At 37.4% G+C, this 15,551-nt stretch overlaps 1 protein-coding gene across 1 annotated transcript; it reads right to left on the bottom strand.

Annotated features, from left to right (window-relative positions):
* Window positions 1-4,015: 4,015 nt before the first annotated feature.
* On the bottom strand, window positions 4,016-10,570 carry LOC114155999 (uncharacterized). The gene is made up of 3 exons (XM_028036157.1): window positions 10,270-10,570; window positions 8,776-8,821; window positions 4,016-8,516 (listed from the first exon to the last, which is right to left on the bottom strand). The coding sequence occupies exons 1-3, from the start codon at window positions 10,334-10,336 to the stop codon at window positions 6,941-6,943; spliced, it is 1,689 nt and encodes a 562-aa protein (XP_027891958.1). The 5' UTR covers window positions 10,337-10,570; the 3' UTR covers window positions 4,016-6,940.
* Window positions 10,571-15,551: the final 4,981 nt, after the last annotated feature.

Genomic DNA, 15,551 nt, shown 5'->3' with positions numbered 1-15,551 from the left:
GTAAATAGGCAACAGTTAATTAACTTTAAAGCTAATCAAATAAATGGAACTCCTGCAAAGTTGGATTGGTTAAGCCAGTGGTGCATGTTTTAGTTCTCTCCCTGGTGGGAGAGAAGTGACCAACAACCTTCTCAGCATGTCAATGTTCTTCTTAGGCCTTTTAATGAGCCTTCATTTGATTCAGGTGCGTTAAAACAGGGAGAAAACTAAAACATGCAGGATGCCGGCCCTCCAGGACCGACTTTGGACACCACTGAGTTAAGCAATAGGTAAAGTCAAAAATTAGACACTGGTTCCTATGTCCCAGTTGCTCCATAAGATAGGAAAGAGTTTAAGACTCCAGAGGACTCTAAGTTCCTTTAGCAAGTGTTCTAGGCACATCACCAATGCAGGCGTCAAAACTCAAACAATAATTACAAACTGAGGAATCATTCTAGGACACTCATTCATCTGTAGCTCTCTTAAAGGAAAAAAGACCTCTTTGTATGTACTCTTAATGTATCTGAAGGTTAAATGATTATGCTTCATGGCTCTATGCAGCCACACCATTGATTTGTTCAATATCAGGTGTGTATGATATTGTACATGCATTTAAATGCATGATTAATTATTTAAGATCAGATCAATGAGATTATCAAGCTCTTGAAATTAATCATAGGTAGCATTAAAACTTGGGTTTTGCATTGAAGATTAGATTCAGCCTTAGTGGTTATTACATAGTTAATGAAAACAGTGCAGCTAATGTCTAATTGACAATAATTAGACATTAGCTAACCAACATGATCATGAATGGCAGCTAACATCAGATTAGCTGACTGTCATTTAGCAGGAATGTTTCTGACATTCCAAACAACTCCTGTGGTATTGTTTGTCCCTGTGTCTGGTCTAGTGGTTTCTGCTCTTTTTCATGTATCCAACAGAAGTTTTAAATAATGACAGCAGCTGGTAAAGATCACAGGCATTATGGTACTTATTACTTGTGTCCTTGGAGACAGTTGTCATGGAAAACAGCCTTTTTTTTCCATCTCAGCTTGGGTTGTGTAAATGTTTTATTGGAGCCTTGCAGTGGCCTGTTTTGTAAATGTGATTGACAACTGGTTTTAGTCTGATTATTCTAATAATGAAAGCCAGAGAATATGTTGATTACTTGCAAATACGGTGATGAATCTTTAAAGAAAGTAAAATCAATCTATTTCAAAAACATTTTAAGGGTTTTTGAAATAACCCTTTTGTAACAATAGTTACTATTCACTTATAAGTTGTTGTTAAAGCTAAACATAATTAATCTTTTCATTTTGTCTCTTTTCCTGTTTAGTATTCTGAGTTGGAGAAAGCCATTAACACTCTGGTCAGCCAGTTCCACTCGGCTTCAGCAGACAACAGTCCAACACTGAAAACAGAAGAGTTCAAAGGTCTTTTGTCCTCCAACATGCCAAACATGGTGAAGGTAAAACTGCCATCAGAGTGCATGTGCCTCTCCACGCGCCAGATCTGCTGTTGACTGTAACACCTGGGTGTGGCCACCCGCCTCACCTTACTTAGCTCATACAAAGGCTTAGCAGAGTTAGACAGGCACCAGCTAACAGAAACAATGACGACACAGACACACTCTTCAATCTTCAGTTTTCTTATACAAGTAGGAACTTGGTTCATTCTAAACATATTCTTTCTTTGATTTGAACATTCAATACAGATAAAAGAAAACTCCAGAAATTATTCTCCTAATGAGAGAGAATAAATTGTCTTTCATTAGACTTGCATTATTGTAAAGTATAATAACTAGGTTAGCACAATATTAGGAAAATGTGTCAAACATGTCACAGTCTCTATGAGCTTTAATATTCTCAGCCACTAAAAGTGTATGTTGTTGTGGCCATTAAGGCCGATTAGTGCCCATCAGGCAACATACTGATAGCTATATCAGTATGTTGCTATACATATAGCTACATATAGCTATATGTAGCTATATGTAGCGCAGGAATATATGACAGTTGGTAGTATAGCACACCACCAAATACTGAGCCCAGGCAGCCCTTTGCGATTGGCTACTGATTGATACTGTAACTATAATTCAATGCATCCCCACTAAACTCTAATTAGCAGGGATGCACAATGAAAAATTACAATGTGCATTAATCCATCAAAATTACACTGGATATTGCTGGTATTAATATCCAGTATCAATCTGCAAAGGCCTATAACCAATATTATATACATTTTTGCACTATATGTAATATAGTGCAAGAAAAGACAGACACACTTCTGATGTTTATCTGCTTCAGCTAAACTTCCCACAATCCTTTGCTGCACCAACAGCAGAGGGAGTACTATCTTAAGCTACTGGAACATTGTTCTCTTTCAAATAAAAATAAAAAATACAACTCTCAGTAGTCATTCCACCATCTCCTTTTCCATGTGTTACTTACCAGAGACGTTTCCTGTATTGAAATTAAAGCTGATGGTGGTGTTTAGATGAACACTGAAATGTTTTGTACCTTTTGTTAAATTGTTTTATGTCCAGTGGTTTTCAAATTAAACCTTTTAGTGACGAGTACCACTACATGAATGTCTAAATGAAACTGTATAGAAACAAAAGGATTTTTTTATTAAACAATTTTAACGGCCAAATTTAAGAATAGACAGCTTTGCTAATGTTTGCATTCATTGAAACCTAATATTTGTAGGAACGGGAACATTATGGTTAACTTGATTTATTTAGTCAGGTTTTGCCATTTTAACATAATATTGGGACCACAAACCTGACATTAAGCAGGCCCCTTTTTGGGTCTTAAACAACATTGACTTATTAAACCATACTGAACCTCTGACTGTGTTCTGTGGAATCTGGTTCCAAGCGGTCAGTAGCAGATTCTGGACTCATCCTAAATCCTGGAAGCTGCAGCAGGGCCCTCAGCAGTCAGGCTTAGTAAGACTTTTAAGACAGGACCAAGACGGCTGAAGTCTGGAGAATCTAGAAACATAATTTGGAACTTTATGTGTTCCTCTTGAATCATTTTAATAGTACGCATTCATTTTGATGATGATAATGACAGAGAACCATCTACATGAAGGCCAGGCCTATATAACGATACACAACATCCTTTCTGTTTCTCTTGGATTGTACTGTTATCCTGCTGTCAAAGACACACACAGCAAGGATAATAAAAACATTAGTGATGTTTCTCACTAGATTCCAGTAACAACCCCAGTCATCTAAACATACAAGAAATCCACACAAATTAGTCTAGAAATTAAGTGATATGTGAGAAGGTGTAATGACATAAGTTATAATTATTGGACACAGAAAGCTTGTGAAATAGGTGTAGAGAGCCGATACGCCGGCTATCCTGCTTAATATGGTTGATTTTGTCCTAATTAATGATCTGTAAAAATGTTTGTCACTACTAATGTAATGAGGAAGAAGAATGATGGAAAACCAAAGTGCTTTAAATTGAAAGAATATGCAGAAAATGTACCCAAAAGTCAAGGATCTCCTCTGAAGAGCTTTTGAAAGGCCCAGTATTAGCAGCTTCATTAGTGTGATTGAAAAAACAGCAAACTCAGCTGCCTGCTCTTCACACTCACTCCATAAGACTCCACTGCTGAAGAAAAAGCATACTGGAGTTTGCTTTTATGCTGCAAATCTGATTGATGGCTTAATAATGAAATCTTCATTTTGTTCTGTTCATACAGGGGGTCAACACAGAACAGGGACTGGGAGAGATTCTGCGGAAGATGGGTGTAGGAGATGGCGAGGGCATCTCTTTCAAACACTTCTGGAGCTTAATCGAGTCAGTCGCCTCCAGCCAGCATAATGTCCTCAGCCAGGCGGGTTCATCTTGCAACTGCATCCTCCTGTGAAGGGCAGGCTTTCAGCTCGTCAGCAAGCTTTCAGTCTGAAGTTCAAAAATGGATCTATCTCTCATACTTACATTTTAAGCAATATAACAAATATCCAATATTATTTCCACCACAACAAATGGTTTCCAGCCCTGATCAAGGAAGGGGTTAGTTATAAAATCATGTAATCATGTTGTAATTATCATTCCCTGTCACTGTCATGAAATCACATTTTTTTAGATAAAATACAACTGGAAAGTATACTTAATTAAACAATATTTTATTAATCCCAGATTTTTATGCTGTTCATCTGCTGGAGGTGAACAATCTGAAGAAAAAACATGTGCATCTCCCAGCTGGCCCATCATGATCAAGATTAACATTGACAGATGACACAACGATGTCATTTTTTTTAAGTTAACATAGCATAACAATAAAAAATCTGAAAATTATATGTGTAATGTTACATTGTTTTATCATAAATGTTAACATATCTAACCACACAAATTGAAACCCTTCTTTGTTTAAAAATAAAAACACTTTAGTTCGACTTCTTGTGAATTGACTTTTCATTCACCTGTATAAAATCTATTTTTTGGGAATTCTCTGCTGCCCGACCAGTAAATTCACACTCTATACTTCATTAGATTTAGAATGAACAGGCATTTCTAATAGTTATAAAACTTTTTGTACAAATACCAGGGTTCTGCAATCAATATATATGACATATGTTCAGTAGGTTGCAGAGTGAGTTAACCAGACTGATGTTAGAGTCTGAAATCTGGGTTTTGAAAAAACCAAGGTGGGGTTAAAATTCTTGTGGTAGAACAATGAAACTAGCAAATGTCCTCTCTGTGGCCACACCCCATCCTGCTGAATGGGTGCCAGGGGCATTCCACCATAGCAGTTTCAATTCCATATCATGAGCAATGTGTTACAAAATAAGAGCAAAAATTGTACCAGATATTTTTAATATTACTACTTCAATGTTTTCGTTTGCCTGTTACCAGCTGAAATTTTCTTCATGTGCTAGAATTTCACCAAATTTTAATAGAGAAACTTATCTGACAAGCAATGTGAACAAGCAGAATAATGTATCTAATACGTTAGTCAGAGGTTCCTCTTCGCATTCTGTAACTCACCAGTAGTTAGTTTCTCCTGCCTTTAGTCGGCTTTCTTCAGCCTCTGCTTGCTGTTCCACCCTGGACACTTTACTGGGCCACAGGGCTGACCTTTGACCCTGCACTACCATTCCCCACCAGAGTTTCTCTGTCTCATGAATATGTGACTTCAGTTCTGCTTCCTCCAGCAGAGTAGCTGGTAGTGGGCCCAGCTATCAAATTTCCATATTTGTGGTTCCTGAGAAATCAGCTCCTCATTCCACAGTCTCAAGAAATTTAAAGACAGCTGCAAGACAAAAAAACAAAGTAATTTCTATGTATCAATCTATAAGTCATTATGAAGCTATTTCTAAAGCTTTCTACTGAACTACAACGAGGAGTTTTATCCCCAGCAGAGAAAGTGAGTGTCTGGCCTACTACAGTTACTGGGTGCAACCAAAGTGCACCGAGTGTCAGGATCCTGGCTTGTTTTGGGTTTTCTGGGTTTTTAGTTCTGATTTTTTTTTTAGATCCGTTCTTATTGTGATTAGTAGTGATGGGTCCGGCAACGCCGATGTGTCGGCGCATGCGTCAAGCCCAGAGACAAACCCCGTGTCGGTGCTCGTATTGCTTTCAGCAAGTCACGTGACCGATACAGGAACTGTTTTGAAATGACACTGATGCGCCAAACTGTCTTTATAAGAAAGCGAATCTGTCAACGGGATGCATTTCCCAAAAGAATTCTTGATCTTGATCTGTCTTATTTAAATAAATCCGCATCCTCAATGCTGAGGCATTATAGGGCCAGGCATCAGAATGACGTCCCAGATACACCTAGCATAAACTCAGGTATACAGCCATTCTACAAATTACTCAGTTGCTTTTTATAAATTATTTCATATAAATGTATTGTTTACTTAATTTTTTCTACAGCAGGAGAAGTTGTGTCAAAAAAGCGTAACAGACTAAATTTCAAAATGTTGGAAAACTTATTTTTTTAAATGAAAATTTGTGAGAAAAAAACCCCCAGTCCACAAGCATCCTCATTCCAAACATGTTCACTTAAATTTTCACTTTATGGTACATGTTCACATTATTTATTGACTGTATCTAAGAATGTCAAGTATATTTTGAGTTTAACTGAAGATATAACATAATACAATACATAACATACAATAAAATACAATGACTTAAATACTATTGTGTAGACTAGGTCATCAAATTAGTCTCTCAGCTATGTTGCCTGTAGGGATTTTTAATGTCCAGCAGGTGTCAGTATTCAGTGACACAGTATCTACACAGTATCAATACAGTTTTGCTATGGGTGGAAACACTTCATGACGCCTCATTTACCCATCACTAATGATTAGATCAGACTTTCTGTTTTACTTCTGTCCTTTTCTAGTTTATGTTATTCCTTCTGCTTAGTTGCTCATTATTACAGTTAGATTCATTTTTTAGTTCCCATTTGTGTGCTGTCCCTCACTCCTTTCTTTCTTTCTCTCTCTCTCTCCTCAGTTTGCCTTCTGCTCTCTCTCATCACACCTGCGACCAGTTAGGTAATCATCTCAGGTCTATTGTTCCATCTAGTATTTACACACCTCTCCTACTTTCACTCCTTGCTGGTTCCTCGTGAACATCCCGTCATGCTTTTCCTTTTATGTGGTTCCTGTTGGTTTTTATGTTTTTAATGCACTCATGTCTTTATGAAACCAGGAGAATTCATTTTAATAATACAAAAGTACCTACACCCAATAAATGATCAAAACAAAACTTAATTCCCAGTGTTTATTCTTTAAAGACCGCAGTAAAAGAATTCCAAAGCCTGTGACAAACATGTCATATTTATGCTAACAACTAATCTCCTACAAATTAGGAAGATATAACAGAAGTTTAATGACAAAAGTGTTTGTTTAATGCAGAGCGTGGGAGACATCTTAGCACTAGGTGGGTTATCATTCACATTGAATCTAACATAATAAAATTGTGTATTTTAATTCTCAGAACGAGGGAGTGCATCCTCTCTTGAGTTTCTTGCCTTCAGGTGTACCACGAAAGTATTCCAGATAAGATGAAAACACATACTTGTTCATGACTTTAATCTTGCCAAAGATCTCCAGCTCAGTATGGTCATTGTGATTCATAGCATCCATCATTTGCTTTGATTTAATGTACAGCGAATTTTCCTTTGCAACAACTTGATCCAGCCAGATCCGTCTGTTCTGTGGTGCCATTTCATAGTTGTCAACAGTGCAACCATAGAATCCTCGCTTCAGATGGTCAGGCCAGGGCTGATCAGTAATCATGGGGTGGTCATTGCCGACAAACGCTGTGCACAGGGCACTGTCAGTCCCTCGAGTGTGACCCACTTCACAGCCGATAACACTCATCAGAAAAAGTGAGAAGGTTCGGAAATTGCGTACTGATGCTGAGAAAACTGCTGCCATGAAGTAACGTCCCCACCTTTCACAGTTGTAGGTACACTGCTGGAACTGAAAAGTCTGGCGGCAGAAGTCAGTAAATTTGGATGCTTTAAGGCCTTGCTGCAGCTCCAGCAGGGAAGATTCCCCCTGCTGGTCACCAAAAGTCTGACGAAATAGTTCAATTTCAGCTTCATTGTCAGTCCTCATGAACTTTCCTACCAGACTTGAGCTCAAGTTTTTCCCATGTATTTTATAAATGCAGTCATTTAGAACATAATACTGTTCTGAAGCCATTTCCTCTCTAGCACTGTAGCGGATCTCCACAAGAAGGTCCTGTATGTTGGAGATATGTTTAAGGACAATGCTGTTCTCTTCTGTCACTTCAAGCCAAACAGCTTTCAGGTGGTCGTTGGGGATATAATCTGGAGCGCGTCTTTTTTCATTTTCCTCAAAGAACAAACTCCAAGTGAGCCCTTCCAAACAGTTAATAAAAGGGTACTTTTTGCGCAGCTCCATTGGGACGAACATTTGAGGATATCTTGGCCACTCTAGACTTTTAAAATAGAACAGAATATTTCCTTTATAATTTGGAAATACTGAACCTGCACAGCCAAATGTTTGCCTTGTCAACAGGTCTCTTGTTGGGCTGAGTTCAGCAATGACTCTACTGCTGTAGTCATGGGACCTCCAGACACCCCCTCGTCCGCTCATTATCCTCCCATCAGAGGAGACTGATATGAGTGTCTTGTGTAGGTGTAGCTTTGCTGTCACATTCAGAGATCGGAGACCTTGGAGCAGCTTCAGGGCAAAGTTATGGTTATTTCCAAGGTTACAGCTGATTAGGCTGATGGTGTCAATGGGATCAATGAGGGTGTTTGTCTTCAGGCTGGATACCAATCTGGCAACTTCCTCTGCACCATAACCAGATAATTCTCCTGTGGAAGCCTCTCTACCATGGCCAACAAGTACGATATCATAACTTCTGATTTTAATCAAATGACCACCTCTTAGCATATGCAGTGCCCCCTTGTGGTACTTCATCAAAGTGGAGGAATATGGATTCCTCTCAAACAGATAAGTAGCTGATTCAATCACAGCAGGGTCTTCCTCCATTATAATGATAGTCCGGTGGCTGGAAATATGGCCATCTTCCCTAAAGGTCACATGAGATTTGTTAGACAGCTACTGTGTGTCCATTCATAAAATCTGTAGTTATGTGTTGACTGGACTTTGATGCAAACATTTTAGTTCATAAAATCCATATATTCTGCAAAATGTTTTATATTTGAAATATATTCTTCTTTATTCTCATTTACATAGCAATTTGCTGTTACATTTTTAAACAGTGCCATTGTTTTACCAAATATTGCCAGATTTAAATTAAAAAAGACCAGCGCTGTATCATCGCTTACCTGTCTCGGGGGATGAAGCTTGGGTGTGTTCTCTCAGGTTTCCAATCTGAAATTATACATTTAGATGTGTAGTAGAGTATCTTATTTTTCAGTTCATGGTAAAAAGATGTCAGAAAAGGAAAATGAAACAAAACCCAGCTGAAGTTAAATGTGAAAGAACATGGTGATCACATCAAGGGTATTTGTAGGGAAGAAAAACCTTTATTTCTGCTCAAAATGATCTGTTACATCAAGTTAAAGAAAACCATAATCACATCTTCTGTTTTACTTTCAGATATTTAATATTTGCATATCAATCATGGTTAGAGCTAAAACACTTAATCACTCCACATTTTCAGACACCATTTTGAATGTGCAGTTCTGCTCAGGAGCTCCAGAGGTCCTCATTTTTTCAAACTTAAATAGCAGTTGCTGGTCACCCTAGATTGTTTGGACTATCCAAAGAGGAGACTGCTTAATCATCTGTGAGTGGAAATCATTTGGCTGTTTCCATGTTTGGGTAATTGGTGTAATGTCAAGTCAAAGAGATTTTTTTTTATAGTCAACTTGTTTAAATTCCTTATAGTAGAAATTGTTTGTTAGGTAACATAAAGCTTCAGTGAAAGCACTTTAGACTGCTGTTCTGTTTTTTTATATTTTTAAAAGAGAATTAAAGCTGTTTTGAATCAGTTTGTGATAGATTCGGACCAACTTCTGCTGTGAGTTTGTGAGGCTTTTTAAGAATATCATTTAAGGACTGAGATCATCTATTTCTTTTGTGAAGGACAAACTCTACAATGGAAATCTCATAGAGTGCAATGAGTAGCTGACCTCTTATTTAACTTTAACACACTGTTGTGGTTATAGTGCATGGAAAAAACATGCTTGTAATTCTGCCCAGAGGTTTTAGAACTTCCTGCATTGAAGAATAAGCTGTTCATATGCCTTCATAAATCATTCTTTTGAGCACATGTGTGTGATATGCCTTGTATTTGATACACTGAAAGCCCCATTTTTCCAACAAATACTATTTTGGGAAGATGCAGCGTAGTATTTCAAGACCCAATGACTGGGTCCTGAAAGAAGAAGCACTGTTTCTGGATCAGGTGTTGGTTATGGTTTCAATCGAGTTCAGGGTCAGGGTTAAGCATGTACTGCTAACATAATAGAGCAAGTGTCTGGGTTAGACTGTAGAAATTAAGAAAAAATTAATTGAGTTCAGTGCTAAGTATATTATTTTCAGCATTCTTCTTAGTACATGTCCAGAGCGTTTGAACTAATCAACTAACACTGAAAGGTGAAAGTATGGCATGGTTCCAAAAATGACATCCATTTATATTTAAATGTGAATGGATCTAAAGTTTCCTCATGAAGTCATTTTGTTATTGATCACTCTTATGTTTGTAAAGTCTACATTTTCTAAAAGATTTTATCAAATGATCCAAACAAAAGCAGATATGAAAAGTCAAAACAAATCCACACTTTGTTTATTCAGAAAGTAAAAAAGAATCCTACCAGCACTCCACCCCTTAGCCAAAGACAGCAGAACAATAACAGCACAAAATCCATAGAGTTTCATCATGGTGCTAGCAAAATGTGCAGCAAAGCCGGTCAAACAGTCAAAATGAATTCATAAGACAGAGAAGCTACTGGTCACATCTCAGTGCAAATTTGGCTAGATAGGAATGTAAATGACCAGGTGGCTGTTCATCAGTTAATGTAAAAAAGCTGCCTATTTTGCTTCAGTATTACACCATGGCTCTATTTCACAGTTAATTTGTTACTTACTATTTGCTTTTGATCTTGCAATTATGAATATGAGGTTTGAGAACATTTGTAATCTACAATGATGAAATATAACTGGCTGATTGTCTGTTACTATGTCATTAAACTCTATCTGATGGTTTTAAGAAGTTATGAGTATAATAATTTATGTGCAGAGAAAGTGATGCATTGGATTCCACCATTTCATTAAATTATTTTTTTGTTGGACAATCTATGTGCTTAACAATTTATGAACACAGTTAGCTCAAAGAAATCTTCTCCACACATACTTTATGTCTCACTATCAACAACTGGACCCTCAAAGATCGAGCACTGTTTCCCTGACCTTGGGTCAGGGAAAGAAATGTCTAGTGACCCATGTTTTTAGTGAACATGGGTCACTAGAAATTTGCACATACAGAGCAGTATGTTGCACCAAAGATTTAAAAATAAATTTGGAATATTTAGGTGAATTGTTTGGTTCCACAGTGACTGATGCTACTGGTGTCTTACTGGCTTCAAATGCCAGCCTGAAGTCATTGTGCATGGACACATGCACAGGGGTGTTGTTATTGTCCTTTCACCCTGATGCAACCTATGGTTGTTGTTGGTGACTTTGAATTGCCCTAGGTTTGAATAGGGTTACAAACTGTCACAAACTGGCAACCTGTCCAGTGACTGATAGAGACATTGAGCCTCCCAGTTCCAGTCCAGTGTTCCCAGTACCAGCACCCTGCCATCTTGCTAGAATAAGCACATAAATGCCAAAGATGGATGAATTTTTAAAGTTATTATGACCCTTGATTCTTTGAACAATTTTTATGACACGGATTTGTTTTTCTAGTCAGTGGTCTTTCACGGACACCATGGAGGGACTCATATTTTTGCTCAATGTCAACCATGTGTCAGCATTTTCATGTTTGACACTAGAAGGGACACAGCCTGTAACCACAAGGCTGTTTCCAGGTCACTGCTAATCCTCTCCAAGCTTCTTTTCTCCTTATTAGCCATCTTACACACTCCATTCCTCACCGCACTCACTGTAAAACCCCTCAAAGCTTTATTCCCTGCAGCTATTCTTTCCTCATACTGCTGTGTGAACCTACATTTGGACCCTATTCTGGAATTCCATGGTGTAACATGGCAGGTGAAAGTGATACCTTGACATTGGGATGAAGTTGAATGGAGAAGTGGAGTTACCTTTGAAAAGAACCAAGAAGGTACTGTCTTCCAACAAAGACCTTTTGTAAGTAGAACACCAACAGAGCTGTGCAGAATGGTTTCACCAGCTTCATTAGAACAGCTCATTTGTGTGTGGAGAAAATGGAAGAGGTGAAAATTGAAAGAAACTGCAGAGAGATTGTGTGGAGGAAGTCAGATTAATAATTTTTCAGACAACTGCATGAAACAAGCTACTCAACACAAGGTACACACACTTTCAGTTTGGGACCAATTTAAAAACATCGTAACATGTAATGGAACTAACAGTACCTAGTATTAGGTGCTCATTCTAGGTCTCTGGTTTGTTGTTGGGGGTTTTTTCAGTTTGTGATCTTCAGTTGTATGCCAGCATAAATTAGATGTTTATTGACATGCTGGTCTCAAAGACATACAGAAAAGAAAACTTTAGATTTTCTTAATAAAATGATCCTTATTTTTATTACAATACTTTTGCCAAGGTTTCTATTTCTAAGTAAAGCCCTCCTAACCCTCCTCATGATAGGCTACTTTTGATGGAACTTTAACAAAAATGTAAATATTTAAATTAAAACAGAGTTAACTGGGTTTCCTCAGTGTCTTTCTTTTAGATGAGAATAATATACTTACAGAGACTTACAATTCATGCAAACCACTGTCATTAGACATTGACACTGTCATTGACTTGATTTGCACTGGTGGTAAAGGGTTCCGACACATTGCTATCCTGGCAGGTAAAAGGTGAGAACATTCTTTGACTAGATGTGCTTCCTCAAATAACAAAAGAGCCTTATAGGAAGAGAAAGTGGCAGCTGTAGTCAAGAGCCATAAACAGTTGACTGAGTCATCTGTTGGACTGTAATTATTTTAAGAGTTTCTCACACTTTAATTTCATCCAAGTTCAACCACTTAATCCTGCCAGGTTTTTCAGTATGTTGGGGATTGGTTAGTACACACTTACACTTAGGGAGATTTAGAGTGCTAATTAACATGCACAGTTTTAGGCTGTGGAAGGTTTCCAAATCAAACATGCACAGAGAGAACATGGAAGCAGAGAAAGGTCCTGAGCAGGTTTGAGACCCAGCAGCTTCTCACTCTGAGGTATCACTGCAAAAATCTGTCATGTCGAGTCCTGCTTTACTTTGTTCCTTCTCCATGTTGTCACCCCACAGCATTCTCCCACATTATTTTAATATCAACCTTACATTACTTAAATTAATATTAATAGTAAAAACAATATCTGTTGCTAACAATGGAAATGGGTCTCATAGAAATATTATGTTTTTGTTTTTTGGGACTTTGTTTTCACTCCTTGGTTGATTCACACCGAGACATTCATTATCACCCATCACCATCTGTAACTAACTCCTATTTAGTAGCTGTGAAGAAACCGTCTCATATCCACACACCTACTGATTGATGCCAGTTTCCTCCTCTCACATGTTGATGTGCCCCTAGGGGCCCCAGGGATGGAAATAACCACTTACTTTCATCACTGTAATCAAGTACAATTTGCATGTACTTTTTATCTGATTACATGTGATTATAATTTGTATTGGCTGATGCTGAAAACAGAGGATCAGGTTCTTAGTTTAGAGTCAGTTATTTAAAACTGTTAGGTGGGATTTTAAAAGTCAGTTTTAATTAGGTACTTTTTACTGTTATTTGAGTGTCAATCTACACTGGTAATTTTACTTGTATTTAAGTGAAATCTTATCAATTTAACTGTACTTTAACTTGAGTGCATTATTTTTGTACTCTTTCCACCTCTGAGCATACCAAAAGTTGCCTACCAATATTGTGTCAGTTAATGAATGTGTGAGTGTGACGGGGTGAAAGTGACTCTACTGTAAAGTGCTTTCACTGCTTTCTATAACTATAAAAGTGATATATATGTAATCAGAGTATTTACCTTATAAATGCTTAAATCCCATATATAATTGGATAACTGCACAAAATACGAGATTGCAATCAGGGATTGCAATCTTGTAACAATGTCATGCCTCTAGATGTTACTTATGAGAGTCAGACAACCATTGAAGGTATTTATTTTAAAGTTCGTCAGATTGGCCTGCATGGTGACGCATGATGCCTTGCAGCAGGAAGGCCCTGGGTTTGTCACCTTAGCCTGGTTTGGTAAGAAAGGAAATGAACATCTTTCCAACTGAAATTATGTTAGTTTAGCAATTAGACTTTGACAGGTTGCTAAATCTTCAGTTTACATTAATTTGTGAACGTGTCACAGAAGTCCCTCACCATGGTCTTCATCTTCAGGGCCCACTGTCCCAAAGGTTTAAGGTGTTTTCCTGCTGCTGTACACCTGGTTTAAATGAATAGAGAATTAACAGCATACTGAGGAGGTGATACAACCATTTAAATCAGTCATGCTGAACGGGAAACATATGTAAAACGTGTCAAACAGTGTACCCTACGGATCAGGACTGGGTACCACTGTGGTAATGGATAAAAAGATCTCAACTCTTTCCTCATCCTTCCTTAGAGAGTCCAAACAATGAGGTTCCCACCTGGAACTTTTGTGATTTTAAGGAACTGTGTAGAACCATCCTTCCAAATATGATGTGTTTAATGAGTCATCTGACCAGAACAAATTCTCCCATTATTTCACAGGCTTATCCAAATCTTACACAGAAAACTTGAAATAAGTTTGAACATTCTTTTTCATTCAGCAGTGGAGTTATGTGCACTAAGAGTGCATAGAAAAGTGTACAAAAATATACTTCTTGATTTCCATGTCTTTCTGAAGAGCTCTAACTCAGAATTTGTGGAATATTTTGATTGGTCTTTGATTACTGCTGATTTTTATTCTTCTAGATTGTGGCTGCAATGGAGTTCACTGAGTTCAGAGGTTAGAAATCAGTTGTAGCCATAGCCATTAGTGTGGTATTCGGCCCTGTGGTGATTAGGTAAAAGTAAAGGTAATTTTATTTGTAAAGCACATTTTCAGCAACAAGGCAGTACAAAGTGCTTTACATGAATTAAACGGAAATACAAACAAAATAACAAACCAAAAGAAAGAGCAAAAGAAGAAAAAGCTAATAATGTTGATCCAAAGTAAATAAACTAGATACTCCTATTCAGGGTTGCTAGATAAATATAAGTAAGTATCCTTTTCTGGTCCTTTTTTAAGTCTTTTTCTGGTTTGGAAGAATAGGAGTATAAAAAGTAGTTGCTAAGCTAGTTTTTCTGGGTTCCAAGTTCTAATCCCTGTTCTGGGTTGCTAAATCAATGTAAGTAAGTAAGTATCTTCTGCACTTCTGGGATGCTAGATAAGTATAAGTAATCTCTGGACTTTCTAAGTGTGCTCTAAATTTGTAAAAGTAATGAGTACTCCACAGTTTCTAAGAAATAACAAAAACTAAATGTTCCTGTTCTGGAAGAATTTTTTCTGGATTCTAAGTTTGTTCTAGAGTTTAATAATAAACAACAGAAGACTTACAGAACTCGCAAAAAGATAAGATAAAAATTGGGAAAAGCACATTAGGAAAAACCAGCAGTGAGCCAAAAACATCAGCTCTTTTTTCCAGTTTTTACTTGATTTGACCACTGTTGTGTATTTCATTTATCCTTGGTTGCATTTACTTTGTGAAGCCTTTGTGCAGTTCAAGCTGTTGGAAATGTGCATTATACATAAATAAATTTGATATTAAGTCTAAACCAAAATATTCAACAAACAGAACACAAGACGTTCAACACTAAGTCTATAATCAAGGACCATAAATAATTAATATTCAAACAATGAAAACCAAACACCACAAACATTTAGAGCTCATGACAATTTTTCCATCAGTAATAATTTTTTTATGAAGGTGTCTTTT

Source organism: Xiphophorus couchianus, chromosome 13 (genome assembly GCF_001444195.1).
Source record: "Xiphophorus couchianus chromosome 13, X_couchianus-1.0, whole genome shotgun sequence".
NCBI classification, from domain to species: Eukaryota; Metazoa; Chordata; class Actinopteri; order Cyprinodontiformes; family Poeciliidae; genus Xiphophorus; species Xiphophorus couchianus.
Note: the sequence above shows the minus strand (reverse complement) of the source record. Positions and strands in the feature narration are given on the sequence as shown.

What these genes read in the sequence shown, in the direction of transcription:
- LOC114155999 (XM_028036157.1), bottom strand. Translation starts at nt 10,336, where the DNA reads ATGATGAAACTCTATGGATTTTGTGCTGTTATTGTTCTGCTGTCTTTG. An exon ending in GGCTAAGGGGTGGAGTGCTG is followed by an intron (nt 8,822 to 10,269) that starts GTAGGATTCTTT and finishes GTATAATTTCAG; the next exon opens with ATTGGAAACCTGAGAGAACA. An exon ending in AGCTTCATCCCCCGAGACAG is followed by an intron (nt 8,517 to 8,775) that starts GTAAGCGATGAT and finishes TGTGACCTTTAG; the next exon opens with GGAAGATGGCCATATTTCCA.